The sequence below is a fragment of the Emydura macquarii genome, unplaced genomic scaffold (assembly GCF_026122565.2).
Source record: "Emydura macquarii macquarii isolate MOO-44397 ecotype Brisbane River unplaced genomic scaffold, CSIRO-AGI_Emac_v2 contig_1119, whole genome shotgun sequence".
In the NCBI taxonomy this organism is placed as follows: domain Eukaryota; kingdom Metazoa; phylum Chordata; order Testudines; family Chelidae; genus Emydura; species Emydura macquarii.
The window spans coordinates 10,000,001-10,019,560 of record NW_027131256.1 but is presented as its reverse complement, the minus strand read 5'-3'; the positions used below and the strand labels follow the sequence as shown (position 1 = coordinate 10,019,560).

The following is a 19,560-nucleotide window of genomic DNA, read 5'->3' as shown; positions in this document are numbered from 1 at the left end:
GAGCGCTTGAGCTAAAGATGACTTAGAAGAGATTTTTTTTAAATTGGGTTTGCGCCTTTTTAGCTTCTTCATGATGCATAACTAAGGTTTGAACATTTTAAATTATTTTTCCTACTTGGTTTTTTACTGTAGAAATATCACGATTATCCAGTTGGTCTTCTCTAGTTTTGCTGAATGTCTTCTGAAGCCTCAAATATCTACTGTGATTTCTCATATTTTAATTTAAGGTGTGGGATGCTGAATCTTAAACAAAGACATTTATACAAAACACTCACTAGTCAATGAAAAATTGAGAATTTGTTAACAAAAACAAAATTATCCAAAAGACTACAAAGAGTCAACTAAAAATACCTTCCCTCTCAACCACTAAGCTTCCAGTCTTTTGACTGTAATGATGCTGATGTAACTACAGAGTTTTCCAGGCTAGACAAAACCTGAATTTCTAACGTAAAAAAAAAGCAGAGAAGATATTTGTTTCTAAAAACAAAAACAAACAAACAAACAAACAACGGGCCTTCTTATTCATCAAAGAAACAAAAAAAGGCTGAAGCCCAATTTTCTCCACCCACCCCTTTGCTGGCCACCATAGTGGTGACAATATTCACAACGAGGAAACCAGCAAAATTTTTAGAAAGACCCTTAAAAATTAGGGTTTTCATAAATGTAAGACTGGATTTTAATTTGCCCCAATATTTCTAAAAAATAATCTATGCTTTATGATGTCGAGAAAAGCAAGTTACAATCTTATTTTTGAAAACTATATCCATTTTTTTAATGAACTGTTACCTAATTCCTTATTATTCAATTATTTATTTTGCCAAGAATGATTAAACTAGGTTCAGTGTACAAAAAATATATATATACTAAAGCTACAACAATGCCCAATAATCTTAAAAATGGTGGATTTTAAGAAGACAGAACTATAATATTGGGAGAACAAGGCATTTAAGGCCCAGTTCTGCAAGCACATACGCTCTTGCTTAACTTTTAAAGTGAATGAGATTATTCACATGCTTGAAGTTAAGCATATGAATAAGTGATTACAGAATTGGGGCCTTATAGTTATTACATTATAACTTTCAAATTGCAAAGAAGATATGATTTGGGTACACTCATTTGAAAACATGCCACTATCACCATTTCTAGCAAGATATCAAGAGTGGAAATTCTAGAGATCCACAATCAAGTAGCAGTCAGAAAACAATTAGTACACCTTCATTAGAAGTTAAAATCCCAGATATCTCAACCTACATATAGACCAAAGACTAAGTCACAAGACAGTTTTCATGTCAGTAAAGTCAGAAGTTCTTGAAAATGAGCACCAGTTCACATTCAGCCTCTCACAGTTTAGACATACTCTGCTTCAAAGAATATTTCCTGTATTTGAACCTGATTTAACTGGATTTACATTTCTGAAGCAGTTATTACTAGTGATTTCTAAGAACCTACGTGCACATGCATACATTATGTATTCCATACATTCTAAGGATCCTATTCTGCAAATGTGTCTGTTATTAGCTATACTAGCAGTTAGGGAGCCCAACTTAAATCAGGACCGCATTGTGCAAGGCACTGTACACTCACATAATAAATGATTGTCCCTGCCTTCAGGAACTTACAATCCAAAGCAAACACTTATACATATGCTTAATTTCAAGCACGTGAACAGTCTCACTGGCGTCAAAGGCATTACTTGTGATTGAATTTAAGCATATGCACAAGTGTTTGCAGGTTCAAAGTCTAAACTACTGCAAACTCAAAGTAAATAAATTTTAAATCAACATGTGCCAAGTAAAAAAAAAACCACTTAAAAGTAACTACTGTAAAAATTGCAGTTTTATAAGAAATGCCTATGTTAGCATGGAATTTCTTGAGGCCCTTGTGGCCAGAGATAAAGGTCTTGCAAAATCAGGATGTACAATTTAACCCTTTCACTGCTACCATGTATTTCACATGATACAAGCTTAAAGAGCCACCAACTTGAAATCTAGTCCGTTAAACTGAGGTCAGAGTAGGGTAGGTGTCGTGCCTGAAACATGTCCCTCCTGCTCATTTGAGTGTTGATTTTACAATCACATTTTCATATCTGCTGCTATAGGAAAGACCCACAGTAAGGCCTGGTCTACATTAGAAAATTAGGACAGTTTAACTGCCTCAGTTAAGGATGTGAAAAATCCACACCTGAGTGGCGTAATTAAATTGGTTTAAGTCCCCGTGTAGACAGTGCTAGGTCGACAGAAGAATTCTTCCATCAACCTAGCTACTGCCTCTCAGGGAGGTGGCTCACCTGCGCTGATGGGACAATCCCTCCTGTCGGCATAGGTAGTGTCTGTGGCTATGTCTACATTACAACCTATGTCGGCATAACTTATGTCGCCCAGGGGTGTGAATAAACCACCCCAAGTGACATAAGTTACATTATGTCGATGATAGAGCTTCTCCCGCCAACAGTGCCTCTGCCGTTCACGGAGGTGGTTTTATTATGCTGATGGGAGACCTCTCCCATCGGCACAGAGCACCCTCACCAGACGCACTGCAGCACTGTATGTGTAGACATGCCCTATGTCAACTACCTAGCTGTGCCGCTGTAGTGTTGTAAGTGGAAACATGCACTGTGGGTATGTCTTCACTATGGAGACTATACGGGCATAGTTCTGAAATTTCCAAGCAACGGTTAGGCCTGGTCTACACTAGAGTGTTGTCACTAAAAATCAGCTTTTGTCGACAAAACAGTGTTGGTGTACACACTGCAATCACCCCCCTCTGACAAAATTGCCATTCTTTCAACAAAATAAAACCACCTTGACGTGCTTTTGTTAGCATAGCTCGGACGACACAGTGTCGATGTAGACACTGCGTCCCCTTACAGCAGTGGAGGGGCTGTTATTCTTGTCAATTTGACAAGAAAGCTGGGGCAGCTTGTTCCTGCTCCCCGCTGGGAATAGGGCTGGAGCCTGGCCCCTGGCTGCGAGCTGGGACATGGGCGGCTGGCGCCAGGACTGGGCAGGATGCGAGCGGTTTATATTTTTAGTGTAGACAAGGCCTTAATTAGTAGACAATGTGTTTCCCTTCCCAGGCCATAGCTTCAAAAGATCTCCCAAGTACCTTCTAGGAAACCCACTTCACAGGTATTGTCCCAAACAGTTCTTTGACGTTCCTAACATTTCCCCAAGGTTTACATTAGTTATGTCTCCTAGAAAAGTAACATACAATCCTACAACAATGCATAAACAATTGCATCTTTAATACAATGAGCCACAAAAGATATTAAGGTTAATTCAATCAAGGTTACTCGGGATATTGCAAGAAATTGCCATCTGTCACAATACCAATAGCTACAGAAATTTCAAAATGGATCTATAAAGATTAATCAAATAATATACGTTACTTTCTAAATAACAGTAAATCAATCAACATATGGGGATAAAGTTTCTCCCTCTTGATCTCAGCCCATGAAAGCTTATGCCCGCAGAAATGTATTAGTCTTTAAGGTGCTACAGGACTCTCGTTTTTGCTGTATACAGACTAACACGGCTACCCCTCTGGAAGTAAGCAGTGTGTTTGCTGACCAGTTTTAAAGAAGTCACACCACTGAACTAGTGGAAGTCACTGGCTAAATATCTAGAGCCAGAGTTTGCTGAAGTGCTAAACCAGCTTTTGACAGCAGTAGCCTCTTCTGCAGCTGCAGACAGAATATTTTCTTCATTTGAGTTTATTCAACTACTTCAGTTCAATTCTAGTTAATTCAAAGTCGAGAAAACAATTGGAAATTGAAAAAGCAGGAAAACTTGTTTCCCTCTGCCATGTTATGAATAAAAACTGGTTGTGACAGGATGAGATCTACTAATTCCAAAATCTTGAAAGACCTGGTGAGCAGAAACAATCAATTCCAATTCACTAATTACAGATAAATACTTTTTTCATTTAATAAATCAGTTTTAAATGCAAAACATGTTTTGATAAACTTTGTTTTCCTTATATATCAAGTACATATAAAGGTAGTTTTCTTTAGCTAATAATACATTTTAAAATGTTTTTGTGCATTTTTAATTAAATTCAAATTTTTATCCAAATACCACTTGACAAATTACAACATTTATCATCTAGTAAATAAGAAATGCATCATTCCCTGCTTTTTAACAATATAAAAATTAAGAATTTGAATATATGCATGCAAAGCTAAATAAATACTTAAATATATGTGTATAGATGTGTATAGATGTGTATATCTCCTCATCAGCAAAAAGAAGTACCAAATTTAGTTGCAAATCAACATGTTTTAATGTTTACCAACCAACAAGAATCAACCTTTCTTTAGCAAAACAACTAAGAAGTACAAATGCAAAACAAGATTAAATCTGATTATTTAATTCAATGTTTCCTGCTTCATGATTTAAATCAATCTACATTGGACACATACATTATCCTATTCCAAGGGGAAGCATTCCCCAGTACACCCTGCTCAAGGAGGTCTGGGAGTATCTCTCAGTGGCAGCTAGCCTGCTCACACTGGCTGATTAGCAGCAGCAGCTGCCGCCAGACCTGCTCCCTTGCAACTCAACACCAGTGGTGTCAGCTGAGCTGTCTCGCTGCAGGCTTGGGATGATATTACTGCATTGTTTTAAATGTAAGTGTTCAAATTTGGATGGTCATCTTCACAACCATTATTTTTTCTTTTAAATACACACCTAGATTCTTCAGAGGTCCATGACACGCATCCTGGGAAGGAAGGTTCCTACTCATCATGGATATTTGGATTAGTGGATTTTTCACATCTTGGTTATAAGTAGTAAAGGGAAATAATTCATATGTTCAATTTTGAAATTTCAAAATAGCTTATATCCAAATGAGTATTTCTAAAGTTTGGCGTTTGTGGTGGTTCTGGTCATTTAGAAGAAAGCATAACAGGAGGAAAACAGCTAAATTTAAAAAGAGGTATATTTTAAGATGTTTCGTCTCCAAGTGTTAAAGATTATTTTATTGAAAAAAAAATTACAGAAAATTCAATTATCTTCAACCATTTTTGTGTCAAAATGGCCTATATTCAAAGAAAAAAACTAAAGGGAATTTTACTCTTGCTTTAAGTGTAAATTACAACACAACCTTAAATATGGAGTTACTAAAGATATATATATGGCAATCCAACATCTTGACTGATGAAAGGAAACACAATGACGTCAGTCTATAGTGCTTGGCAGTAGTGTGGGAGAAGACCCCAACGTGCGAACGGCAGACCTTCCCATAGTGGCTAAACATCCACTCACCAGATGGAGGTTGGAGCGCACACGGCTTCCTGGCTCGCCTATGGGCCTCAGTCTGGGCTCTTTGCTAACTCTCCACAATGACTGCAGCAGCCTTGATCCAGCTTCTCCAGAATGAGCAATTATGGGCAAGGCTCTCCCAGCTATCAGTGGGGAATGCTGAATTTCCTGAGACTCTGCTTGACCTTGTCGCTATATCGAAGCTTTGACCTTTCTCTGCGTTGCAGGTAGTTCAAATGTACGCTCCTCTGTGAAGAGCAGATCCCGAATAGTGAGTTGGGTGACAAGCCTTTTGCTCTGAAAACACATGATTGATAGCTGCCGTCTGTCCTCGATTCAATTAGTATGCCAGATTGATAGTTTCCTAAAGCATACTTAAGAAGAATAAAGAAGATGCCAAAGCCAACAGGAGCTAACACACAGCCTTGCTTCATGCCAGTATCAATGCTAAACTCAGATAATGTTTCATTTTCATATTGGATAGTTGCCTTCATTCCCTCATGGAACTCCTTAAATAGGGAAAGCACTTATTGTGGACAGCCAGTTTTCAATAGGATGCCATTCCTGCTAACCATGTCGAAGGTTTTTTGTAGGTCAACAAATGCTACATAGAGAGGTGTCTGCTGTTCACGGCTTTTTTCTTGTAACAAGCACATTGTGAAGGATGTGTCAGTCGTGGAGCATTCATCTGTGAACCTGCACTGGTTCTCCCAGCAAAATGCCTCCATAATATATCAGTCAAACTGTATTAGTTGCTTTATTAATCAAAAGGAAAGACGGTCCTTACCCTTATGATCTAAATAAATTCCAAGTTACTGAAACATTTCTGAATTTCTATGTTGAAAAAAAGCATCCTTTTCTCACTTGGTCATTTTGTTACTGGATGGCCAAAATAACTTAGGTTTAACTGATGAATAGGCCACACTTATTACAAGACAATAGCTGAACATCTGTTAAGTGCAGAAGTTCTCAAAATGCAGTCCACGGAGAGCTGGCTGATTACGTGATGCTGGCTCTCTCTCTCATTTCCAGCTGCTAAACTGCATTAAAAGCAGCTAAAAAATACATTAAATACTTTCCCAATTCACTTTTCCATGTAAGCAACTGCTATCGTTGCCCCAGGGATGTTATATAATAATGAGAGCAAAGGGATTTGGTCTGCACAACTGTGAATAGCATAGGTGGTGATCCAAGAGACAATCTGTATTAAAATATGGTCTGCACAACAAAGTAGTTTGAGAAACTGTGTGTTGGATTCCTCACTAATTCCTCATTACCATCTACAGCTATTATGTTTATAACATGTCAAACAGCAGACTGTTTTACAAATGTATGATAGCAGATCAGAATATCCACAAGACACAAACTGTGTGTGCTAATTTTTTATCATTATTGAGAATGTGGAAGAAACTGTTAAATGAAAGCAAAACTCAAACATGGCCATGAACACATAACAGCTTTCTAGCAATCAGTAACATTTCTTATTTCTGGAATGAGATTATAATGCCCTTGAGTATTTTACAACTGCTGTCATACTGTTTATAATGTGGCAATCTATATTGTACATTCTTCTATGTTGAATGAAAAATAGCACAAAATGACATGAATATTTTACCTTTTGTTTCTTCATACAAAATTATATTGCAAAGCACACTGAGAAACTATAAACCTTATTAAAATTATTAGACGTGAGGCTGGCAGCACAACCCATTATTAAGGTTGCCCAGCACTTCCCACTATAAGATTCAGTTTCAATTATTTATAACTTTACCAAACAGCAACGCTTTCAAACTAAAATATTTTGTTCTGAGTATTTGCTTCATGCTGAATTTTGTGGAAAACTTCAGCCAAAACAGTTTTGCCATTTCTGAGAATGAGACTAGGAAAAGATATGTTGTTTTGCTCATTTTAAAAAATTCTTGAGACATTTCCTTCGTGAAGCTCTAGCAACTCTATATTTTGGAGCAAGAACTTAATATTTGCCAAGGGGTGACGTTTCTGTCAGGAAAATACCTTTCGCCATCCCCATGAAAATCCATCCAAATGTGGATAAATTATTGCCTTTGAAAAAATCCCAATTTGCATATGGTCAGTCAAAACTTGCCAGAGCTTTGTAGCTAAATTCCTTGAAGATTCCATGTGCCCTGGGAATGCCCCAGCCTGGGCCTAAGCAGGATTTTCCCTTAATTTCCAGCATTGGACTGCCGCGGGCCAACACAATGCCAGGCACCAGAACTCAGAGCTGGGAGCCTGTCTCCTGTGCTCTCAATGACTCTCCTGCTGGGCCTAGGCAGCACAGAGAAGTAAGGTGCCTGATTCAAATGTAGATGGGACAAGACCCAGACCTTGGGAAGTAGACTGGAACAAGGAGCTGGAGGGATGGGGAGACAAGGATTAGAGGCTGGCCAGGGGGAAAAGAGGGAAACTGGGAATGGCTGGGCAAGGAGACTGGGAACTAGGGTGGCAGAGGGAACAAGGTATGGGAAAAGGGAGACAGACATGGCAAGAAGCCAGATGTGAGGGGAGAACTGAGAGAAGGAGATGGTGGGAGGTGGACTGGGGGAGAACAGGATACTGAGATTGGAAAAGGATCCCGGGTAGGGAGATTGGGACCCAGTGGGGTTGGGCGAACCAGAGAAGAATAGGCAGATAGGCAAAGGAGTGGGAAAAAGGAAGAGGGAGACTGGGCTCAGGGAGGAAGGGAAGACTGGGACTGTGATGGGGAGTCCACGCTAAAAGGCTAGGACTGGCTAGGCAAGGAGATTGCAACGGGGAGAAGCCTGAGGAGTGTAACTGACCAGGTGAGGAGAATGGAACTAGGGTGAGGAACACGGGGGGGAGAAGAGAAACAGGAATAGAACATGGAGGAGACACAGAAGAGTCAAGCTTGGAGGGGAATGGCAAAGGAGTCTATGCCCAAAAGAGCACACTTCCCTCTGCAGCTGGAATGGAACCAGGGGGCGCCAGAACCACAGCAGGTGGACACAGCTGGGGGCTACTCTCGGGCCACCCAATCTCCTGCCCAGGGCAGGTGGAGGGTCCAGGGCTCCCCGGGTGGCTCTTACCACTGCCTGGCTCCAGCTTCTGACCTGTCCAGGGCCTCGGGGGGAATAAGAGGAGCAGGGGGCAGGACAACTGTTCTGGCACCAGTTGGCCACCCACTTCTATACAGGTTCCAGTGCTCCTGAATGGAACCAAAGATTTCTGATTCTCACCATTCTTCTGCTGTCAGCAAATATCCATGATACTCCATGGCAAAGCGTCTCATTCTGCTCTAGTGCTGGTCTACGCAATGACGATGACAAGCTACCACTGCTATCAGTTACTCCATTGAGCTCAAGTGGCAGAGGTCCATGGGGTGGACCTAAAGGTTCCAATCATGTGGGTGTCAATATGGTGGCACACAATGTAATTTCTATTTTATCAGAGTTTGTTTTATTTTTAACCTAGGAAATTACAGGTACAAAAAATGTTAAAAGAACATTGAGTGCTTGACTTTAGAAGCATAGTAAAAAAAGTTAGCATGCAACCTTAAATCAGCCCTCTTGTGCATATGCATAATGATACAGTCTTTAATGACATGATCACCTACTATTTTTCCGTAAGACCCCTTCCTCATTCAGTGCACAGGATGGACCTGTTCTGAGGATGAATCAGGACTGTGAAATGAAGAAGGCTGTTGTCTGTAGGACCCCTGCCTCACTGGTTGCAGAAACTGGAAGGCGTGTAGTGAATGAGGCAGAGGATTGCAGGAACAGAAAGGATGGTCTCATGGTTAAGGCAGTTGAATGTGTCCAGGAGAAATTGATTCTCTGTCTCTGCCATTGATTCCTGTGCAAGGCAGGGCAAATCACTTAAACCAAACTTTTCACAGGGGGTTACTGATTACGTGGTCTTCATTTTATGCATGCCTGACTTGAGACCCTGTGGACCGATTAGTGGAAGTTCTGAGCATTCATATCTGCAAATGAAGTCAATGGAAGCTATGCTTGGAATGTATAAAATGCTATATAACACTAAGTACTCTGAAAAATCAGATTCGAGGGCCTCAGATCAAGCACCCCAAATTTATAGAATCTTTTCATTTTATTCTCTTCTGTGCCTCAACTCCCCAACTGTAAAATGGGAATCATACCACTCATTCACCTCACAAGGGTGTTGTGAAGACAATATTTTTCCAGCACTTTGATATTAAAGTGATGACCATTATAAAAAAGCCCATGAGGAAATTAATCATTCTATCTTCAGGACAGGGTTTGTGCAAATTATAAAACCTAGGGCCACACATTGAACAATAAGGCAAAAAAATAGCAAACAGCTTCTCATTAAGTGAGCACTGTCCATTCTGCACACTGAATGAGGTGGTCCTTCGGTAAAATTAGTATGTGATCATGTAAATAACAACTGCATCATAATGCATACACACAAGGGGACTGAATTAAGATTACAGAGGCATTTCCTGACTTTTGCGAGCTAGACAACCTCAATAATGTTCTTTTAAACATAGGGTTGTGTTTTGCATATAATAGTTTTTCCTAGAAATTTTACACAGATTACATAGAGAAGAAGTATTTTATCTTACTCTGGGACTCTTTACCCACATAGGACTATTATAGCTTTTAACAACACAGGCTCTCCACTCTCCCACCCCCGGAAGTAGATCAATGTTAATCTTTGCCAAAAAACCTGAAGAATATTTTTTTCAAAGAAACAATATAAACACAAATTTAACTTTTCTATGACGTCCTGATGATCACTCATATGAAACAGCACTGAATTCAGCAACACAGGGGCCACAAAACTTTAGAACAATCTCCCCTTTTACTGCCTTTTTAATCCAGTTCTCACCTCACAGAAATGTTTGAATTCAGGAGAGATGTCCTCAAAGGTAATTTCAAAGTACACTGTCAACTTGAAAGATAGTGTAGGGGTTCCCAAGATGTTTCATGGATGGACAACATCTTTAAGAATTCATCTTGTGGATCAACAGCCTTCCCAATCACAAAGAAATGGACAACTGATAATTCACAACATGACAATCGTGGCTTCTATGGCAATTGCTTTCTAATGTTACTTTTACATGTGAAGTAGTGCAGCTAGCTGGAAAGGATGCCAGCACTGTGTGGTTACTATGTTCTGTGGACCACTGTGCAACCTCTGAAACAGTTAAAAAACGAGTTAAATGTAGATTAACAGTGTATTACACCTGTTTTTGAGTCCCCCTGTAGTTTGCAATTTAAAAAAAATGTTTTCTTTTCCTGTGTTACCATTTGAAAGACACACACAAGAACAGAGAAACCTGTGTACAGACACCGCCACTATTTCTAATGTATAGTAAGAAGCAAAGTAAACTGAAAAATATAAAATATTTTTTCTTCAAATCTCTTATTTTCAATATTAGGTGCAGAATTCAGATTTTAATGATGGTGATGATTCTCTTCTGCCATTTTTTTCTAGCATAAGATAAGATCAAAGTGATAGTTAATGTTACACTCCCTGTTTTTTCACCTTTCTCAAAAGACCAAATGTTGCCTTGCAAATTTCAGCACACAAAAGCGTGAAGTCAGTTATTCCACAAAATAAAGAGACATCTCATCAACTTCCCTAAAAGAATTATGCCTTTTATGGTCTGTTCTGCCAAAGATGTCCCTTTTAGCCCTGTACACATTATGTTACATAGCTCTAGTGTTTGTAACTCAGGTTTCATAAATTAACCACCCTTAACTCCTGCCTTCTAGCTGATGCCAGTTTGCACACACTGTGGAAAGGAAAAAAACTGCAGGTCGTTGCCAATCTACTGAAAATCTCACAGAAACCAAGTTTTATTTAAAATATACACACTACCACAACATTAGCATTACCCTTTTACCCTCCAGCTGCTGAACTTTCATTTTCCAATGTTTCTTTTCATGCCTGTGTTGAAATCCCCTCAAAGAAATACTGTAACATGCAATTCAGAAAAAGAGCATGCTAGAAAATTACACACAAAATGATGCAAACACAGCAGCAAATGAATTTCTGCCCCCCCCAAACCCTGGAAGCCATCACCTTATACTTTCATTTACCATCCTCCCACATGCATCCCGCATGTGTGAAAGCCTCCCACCTCCTCTTTTAATTTGGGCTAAAGCCACGTTAAAAAAAGAAGATAACAACCAAAGTTAAATTTCTCCCACATTAGGACACATGTTGAGGCATTTCCCCCACCTCCCTCTCTAATCTTAGGGGGAACAACTCAGTGACTGCTGGGAAACGGGGGGCTTCATCTCCTCGGATACGGGTCACTACTCTCATGGGTAACAGAAATTAGGAAGAGGGGAGGCACCCCTTCTCCATCCCCACCACACAGGGCTGTGTCGGGTAACAAATCTCCAGGACTTGGAAGTCTGAGGACACCAGACGCCCCACCCCGCGCCCACTCGATTGGCGGCGAAGCCCCCAGCAGGGGTGGGGAAGGGGGTTACTTACAGACACGGGGCACCTATTTCCCCCTCTCGGGGGTCAGCCCTGGGGTTTGGGACAGGGCGGTCAGGTCAGGCGCAGCAGGGGCCAGCTCGCCCCGTCAGTTCCCCGGGCAGATGCCCCGGGGATTTGAGGGCTGCCCACAAGACAACACCCTTCGTTCATCCGTTACCTCGGGGGAGGACGGGGACCCACAGCCCCGTGGGGGGGTGTGTGGGTGTGTGTGGCGGGGGTGCACACCCGCCTCCCGCCGCTGAGGAACGGGGGGTGCCTGCCTCCCCCTCACTCAGCAAACACATCTCCCGCCGGGGGCCTGTCTGTCTGTCTGTCCGTCCGTCTGTCTGTCACGCCAGCTCTCACACGCACCTTTCTGCGCCCCGGCGCCTCGGAGGAGCAGCAGCAGCAGCAGGAGGAGGAGCGCGGCTGCCGCCGGCCGGGTCCCCGCGGGGAGCGGGCGCTCCGGGCTCAGCATGCCCCGCGGCGTCTCCAGCGCGGCCGGCCGCCCCAATGCATCCCGCGGGCCGCCCCGCCTCGGGCCGCTGCGCTCCGGCCCCTGCCCCGCGGCCGGCAACGGGACGAGCCAGCGGCGCCGCCCCCACCAGCCCCCTCCTGCCGCCGCCGAGCCCGCGCGCGCCGCCCCCTGCCATGGGCGCAACCGCTTCCGGGTTCGCGGCTCTGCCCCCGGCCGCCCCCTCCCCGCCTCTGGGGTGGCGGGCTCCCAACCCCCCCCTTCCAATGCACGCACACACACCACACGGGGGGAGGGGCACAGAAAAGCAAACGCCCCTCCTCCCCACAACCGGTGTTCATTTAAAAAAAAAATCTAGCTTAAACCACCAAAAGCCAACCCCCCCTTTCCCCATCCGCCAGGAAATCTGCCATCAAGATCCCCCCCGATACACCCCAAAACATTAACAGAGAGATACTAACGTGCATGTCCCCTCTCCCCCCCCCCCGGCCACAACCACCCCCCAATGCAGGAATACATCAAAGCTAGAAGGCGCAATGTATTAAACCCAGCCAAAATCCCAGCCAAAGAGACTTGGCTTCAGTCAATTTGTCACTGCAAACCCCACTAAACCCTCTGCACTCCTATAGTAGCTGCTCCTGCTCTGGCTCTCTATATTGTCCTTGAAAAAAACCAAAGCATCTACTTGGGTTAAAGAACCTCAAACTACCATCTGATCAGAGCTCCATGAGACCTAGGCAGGCACACGGGCACACACATCGCTGCTCCAGGAGCTCACAATACATGCCCAAAATTAAAAAAATGTGCAAGGCTGGGGGATAGCCTGACCTGACTTAAAGACTTCTGAGGCCAAACACTCCTTTGGAATAAAATATCCGAAAGCCTCCTCCATTCACACTCATATATATTCTCTGTGCCTTATGCATACCCTTTACATTTCCTATATTTTGACAAAGATCATTTCCAGCTCCCCCAGAAATAAATTCCAAATGCCTGGAAAAAATATGTATCTGCGGCAACATAAACACCTGCATGAGAACAGAACTGGACTCAGTATTGTCAACCCCAAGAGTTCAAAAATCATGAGTCAGGATTCAAAATCATGTGATTGGCTTAGAAATTATGGGGTATTAAACTGCCCATTCCTTTTATTTGTCTTCTGGTTTTTGAGCCTGTAGGGTTCATGTTTTTAAGCTTTGCTCTGCAAACATGAGAGCTACAAATTTCCTTTTTTTTTTTAATTAAAGCTGAGAGTTTTACCTAATCATGTGACTCCAGGAGCTGGGACTTTAGGAAAAACACAAAAGATCATGAGAACTATGGTAGTTGGCAACACACTGGACTTCATTCCCATAGATGAGGAAAAATAAAATTTGGAGAAAATGCATTCTGCAAAGTACTCAGTGGGATCAAAGAAACATCATGAATGATAAGAAACTGTTCAACAGTGTGCCCTGATTTGTGTAACCCTCAATGGAAGAAAAAATAAATTTAATGTTTTTGACACCACTGTGTTTGTTTTGCCTATAGACAGCAGATCTGCATCTAAGAAATTAAACCAGTTAGAGAGAGTCAGGCAGTGAACCAACATTTACTAATGATGCTCAGCTTCCAAAAAGGAATGTATCACAACTAACAATGCAGCATTTCTTTCAAGACTTACAAGTTCCATTTGCGCATACCTTACTAGGTCTGTTTAATATAGCATAGGCCAGAGGTAGTCAATTATCTTTTGTCAAGGTACAAATTTCTTGGTCAAGGTCCAGACTCCAGAGAAAATAATTAAAATAACAATAGTGAAAATAATAAAGTAAATAAAAAGATTTTGTGGTCCATTCAAAAGCATCTGGTGGTCCGAATTAGGTCCGCGGTCTGCCTATTGACTACCCCTGGCCTAGACAAACCTACTATAAGGTGGGTGCACAACTGGTTGGAAAAGCATACGGAAAGAGTAGTTATCAATGGTTCATAATCAAACTCGAAGGACATATAGAATGGGGTCCCGCAGGATCTGTCATGGGTCCAATTCTATTCAATATCTTTATAAATGATTTGGATAATGGCACGGAGAGTGCACTTATAAAGTTTGCAGATGATACCAATCTGGGAGGGATTGCAAGCACTTCGGAAGACAGGATTGGAATTCAAAATAATCTTGACAAACTGGAGAAATGGTCTGAAATAAATAGGATGAAATTCAATATGGAAAAATGCAAAGTACTATGCTTAGGAAAGAATAATCATTGCACAAATACAAAATGGGAAATGACTGTCTAGAAAGGAGTACTGCAAAAAGGATCTGGGAGTTATAGAGGATCACAAACTAAATATGAATCATCTCAGCTTTAGGGTTACTTTCAGACCAGCAATGGATAATAGCATGATTGATTATGCCCTTACAGACTTGGACATCAGTGAAATAAAAGTCCTAAATAGGCAGGCCTCGGTCTTACATCTTAAACCATAGCTAACTTGTCCTATGACTAAACAAATGTTATCAGAAAAAACACACATCACATCACCTCTATAAAATTTCACCCAGTCCCACAATTTGGATCTCCCAGTACATAAAACGGGAGATGCCCTCAATCTAGACTATTACAGAGGCACCTATTTTAGCAGTAACATCATTAAACCTGTCTCATCATCATCATTAATACAATAACATCTAACCAATAACAACATAATAGATTAATAATATAACAGATGGAAACCTAAACAGATTCCTCTTCAACAAATAAAATAATGGTCAAATCTTCATCCACTTCACTTTTTCTTAATTAGTGAGAAAAAAAAGAAGAAAAAGATTTGACCGCTTCACATACTTTATGATTTAATATTTTTAATACAGCAGCACCTAGTGGACACAACTGAAATTAGGGACCCGTGACACACATAAATAAGAGACAGTTTCTGTCCCAAATAATTTACAAACTAGGTACAGCAGACAGACAAAGAATGGAGGAAAGCAATCTTTGGACTCAGTCTGGTACTGTGGGTATACTTTAAACTCCTACAAATGAAAGAGACAAACCACATAACACAGCCAGATCCAGGTATCAATTAGCCTACGGTAAACAACAAATTATTGTGGCCATGAGAAAAGGTGTGGGGCGTGTCCAGACTAGCCTTTATAAATGTGTTAACTGCCTTGAATGACTTAGAAATATCTAGCATAGATGTGTCCTATGTCACCTCCAAGTTTCAGTTCAAAGTTCACATGTTGTGCATGGTTTGGGAAACTGAATTTGTCTCCCCCCAGAGCAGTTTGCCAAGTCATCAGGCTTTGTGATAGCTCTGGCTGCAAATGCTTTATAGAAGCAACTTGGTAGATAATAGTTATCCCAGAGCTGGCTATGATCTATCTGCAGGGGGTGACATCAAGAATTGGATGCAGAGTGCCAGAGCTTCTGGAGGCAGTCATGAGGATGCTGTAGGAAAGCTGTTCAGAAGCACCACGGTCCTACACTGACTTCTGTACTTGTGCTTTCTGTGTTCTGTCCCATTCTCCTCTCTTCACCTCCTATCAGGGCATGGGGAGAGCGGGTGGGCAGGGAGAGGAGACAACAATCAACCCTCAAATTCCTCAGCACAGAACCTTTCCCCCTCAGAGAGCCCCATTGGCCAAGATTTCTGCCACTCTCTCCTCCCATCTATCAACCTCCTCAGACCAAAGGATGGGGCTTTTGGAGCCCAAGATTCTAAGGAGTGGCTGTTCTACTGCCATGGAACCTTCTAATTCCAATGTTTCCTCTCTTCTCCTATTAAACGGTCATTGCAGGTATTGGCCCCAGTGTCCTGGCCAAACTCCAACCCATATGGTTCCATTCTTACTCCTTAAGTTTTAATTTGAAAAGTATTATGTATTTCCTGTCAAACCATTTTGTTATATAGTTACTGCATGGCTACTGGCTACATCATAGCGGTAATGAAGTGATTCCACAGATGCTTTATCTTACCTACTTCACAGAGTTGTTTTGAGAAGTAGCTAGCTGATGTTTGCTAAGTGTTTGCTATGGCAGACTGCATCACATTCACTGCGTACACAGTTCCCATTAGGTGACTTGCAGTAGTTCATATCACTGCGTTACATTTATCCACGAAACCTGTAGTTTTCCTTGACTCTTGCTTTCATTATTTGGACAGTATTCACAAATCCTGCTTTGTAAATCTGAAGTCTTGTCTTGTGTTTTGGGGGAAGGAGATATATGGCAAGAGACCAAAACTGTCTCAGATAAATTGTCAAGTTTTATCTGGGCCATAAACTGCCCCAATACAAAGCCAACAAGAGATTCTCTCTGAAAACATGATCACATAAAGTCCATTACACATCAACGGAAGAAGAAACTATAGGGTCTCTTCTTCCATTGATGCATAAACAATTTTATATAAAACATAACTCCAGTTAGTAAGGCTGTGTTACCTGCATACATTTGGTCTAGTTATTACATAGTCTTGCCTTGAGTGCAGGGGGACTGGACTAGATGACCTCTCAAAGTCCCTTCCAGTCCTATACTTCTATGATTATATATAACTGTATTCAGTTCTATCTGGAAGTTTTGAAAGACTCTTCCATAAATAAATCTGCAGAGTTTTGTTTGGCTTCCTCCACACCCTCTAGGCCACCTTGGGCATGTCTGTGACACTACAATACACCAAATCCTTCAAGAATTCAACATGAACTCAAGCTAAGTACAACAAAATTATGGTGCACACTCTGGAACCATTTGGCTTCACAAATACTTGGAAGATGGTAGGAGTGGGTCTTTTCTTTTTGTGTGTGTGCAGAAAACTAAATTTTAGATAGAGGATTTGCTGTATTTTGATTATATTCCTTATCACAAATGAAACAGAACAGCAGATGAAGTGATGCAAGTAAAAGCAGAGACAAAGGAAAGCTGTCCTCCCTAAAGCTGTTTTATATCAGGTTGTGGGATGCGGTGATTACCAAGAAGTTCTGCAACATGAATCAAAAGTCATCTATGTACACATTCCTTTGCGCTTCATTCACTGGACACAGAAATTCTGCTCACCCTAGGGCACATAAAGCAGTTACATAATTGTAATAATACCCTTTCTGAATGACAGAGTGTGTGTATTCCTCAGGTCATTCATCATTAGTGATAACCACTGAATACTGAAAAATCACAAAGCACCCACTTGGATATATCTATGGTTTTATACTGCCACCCATCACCATAGTGTCTGAGCACCTTCCACATAAAATCATTAGCAATAGCAAAGTCCCTAATGGACTTCATGTGGTTTCTAATACTTTTTCCTTTTAGAAGGTTAAAATCTCTGCTTGGGGTATTTTTCAGGGTCATTAGGTTAGGGTCATTTTTTATGTCACAGGTTTTTAATTACTTTGTTTTAATTTTAGTGTGTTCTGTTGGTTGATTGGTGTGTCAGTTTCTGAAAGGAAGGATTTTACAGGGTTTTCTCAAGACAGTAAAATTCCGGTTTTGCTTAATCTCCCCTGGAAGTTTTTTCCATAGTCAGATCCCCTTGACTGAGAATGCTTTGTCCACAGCTCTCATGCACTTGTTCTGGATTTTGTGATTTGCATTGTCCCAAATTAGCACAACTATCTCGGGTGGTTACTTTAATAAATGCTTACCTTTTATTTAAACATAGCAAAATCATTCCAAAGGACTAGAGATAAATCCAAACAGTCTGGCTGGTTTCTAGAAGCCTCCTTCTTTTAAGTAAATTTAAACAGAAACCAGATTTAATTAGAATACCTGCAGAATACCATAAATTGCAACCTTGGAGTGTTGTTCTCAATAGGAACAGTGATGCACACATGGACACCAGCTTAGTCTATATATGCACGTCTCATAAATAGTTAGCCTTACAGATGCTTTAGAAAAAACAAAGATCAACAGGTCAGATACTGGATTAAAATATTATGTAAAACATGTATAAACCATCAGTATTAAGGGGCTAGTTCCCAATAAATATTAAGAAACAAATACAAAGAATGTAATCTTTTCAGAGGTTAAGAAAGAAACCATTTTTTACTATACATAATATATGGATGCAAGCCCATTAAAGAAAAAGAATCAGTGAGCATTTCTCTGATGGTTCTTTTCCAGTACAAGCAATTTCCAGAGGTAAATGAAATGATTACCTCTTGTGCACTGTTCATTTTGTCTGTCTCTCTCTTTTCCCTAGAGAAGATTCTGATGCATAATACCTCTTCCCCATCCCTGACCCTTTAGTTTTCATGGTTCTTTTACTGTATTTCAGATGCATTTTTCAATGGCTAAATCACTAGATAATATACTGTAGGGATCAGACCTTTATTGGCAGGGGATGTTCTAGATGAGTTAATAAGATTTTTCAGTCTCTAATTTCTATGATTTACTTGGCTCTTTTACTTGCTTCTGCTTTTCTATCAAAATGAGAATTTACTTAATGGGAATTCCTTCTGTTTCTGTGAAAGGAAAGGAGTAACAAATTTCAAATGGACAAATAAGTAATAATTAAAGTATTGATTTTCTTGTCCACATTTAAACTTCATATCCTTACAGACATCCTTACCTTCTCTTTCCCCGGCCATAAAGCCTGACATTTTGCATTTTGGACCAGATATGGTCTGTGGCAGTGTGAAAGAGACTTCCCTCACAGCTAATGGGAGCACTGCATGCACATCTGAGGGCAAAATTTCTCTCTTTGGGTGCTAACAGCATGTTTGGAAGGTTATTACAAGAATTGTTCCCAGATGCAATGACTCTGTTACACCCCTAAAATGTCCTCCTTTATACTCAGGTTCACATTGCATCTCTTATATGTATTTAATAATTAGTCCATTCACTTTGTTCCTCTTTTCCCAAAATGCACTCCAGTGCTTAATTGGGCTTTCAGCCAAGAGAATTATGCTATCTACATAATAAGCATATTACATGGTGTCCTAAAGCTGTTTAGATTACATCTGCTGCTTCAGCGCAATCAATTTTGGCTGTTGGATTTAGGGCTAGTCTACACTTAAAACTTACACAGCACAGCTGTATTAGTACAGCTGTGCTGCTGTAAGAGTGCTTGTGTAGCCGTGTTATGTCAACGGGAGAGAGCTCTCGGGCCAACATAATTAAACCATCTAAAGGAGCAGCGGTTGTTAGGTCGGCAGAGCATCTCCTGCCGACATAGCACTATCCCCACAAATACTTATGTCAGCAAAACTTACATTGCTCAGGCGTGTGTTTTTTTCACACCCCTGAACAACAAAAGTTTTGCTATCATAAGTGCTAGTTAGACAAGGCCTTAGAGCCCTTGACACCAGAACACAACGAGACAAATGGTGCACTATTGCGTATGCAGTGTTGTTGAAGCTGTGTTGATCCCAGGATATTAGAGAGACAAGGT

General features: G+C 41.1%; 1 protein-coding gene across 1 annotated transcript in view; it reads right to left on the bottom strand.

Annotated features, from left to right (window-relative positions):
* Positions 1 to 12,281, bottom strand: part of DCBLD2 (discoidin, CUB and LCCL domain containing 2) — an 80,780-nt gene extending 68,499 nt beyond the window's left edge. Inside the window, exon 1 of the mRNA XM_067546139.1 lies at positions 12,090 to 12,281. Coding sequence (XP_067402240.1) covers positions 12,090 to 12,195 — 106 coding nt within the window. The 5' untranslated portion in view covers positions 12,196 to 12,281. The remainder of the gene's footprint in view (positions 1 to 12,089) is intronic.
* Between the last annotated feature and the right edge of the window lie 7,279 nt (positions 12,282 to 19,560).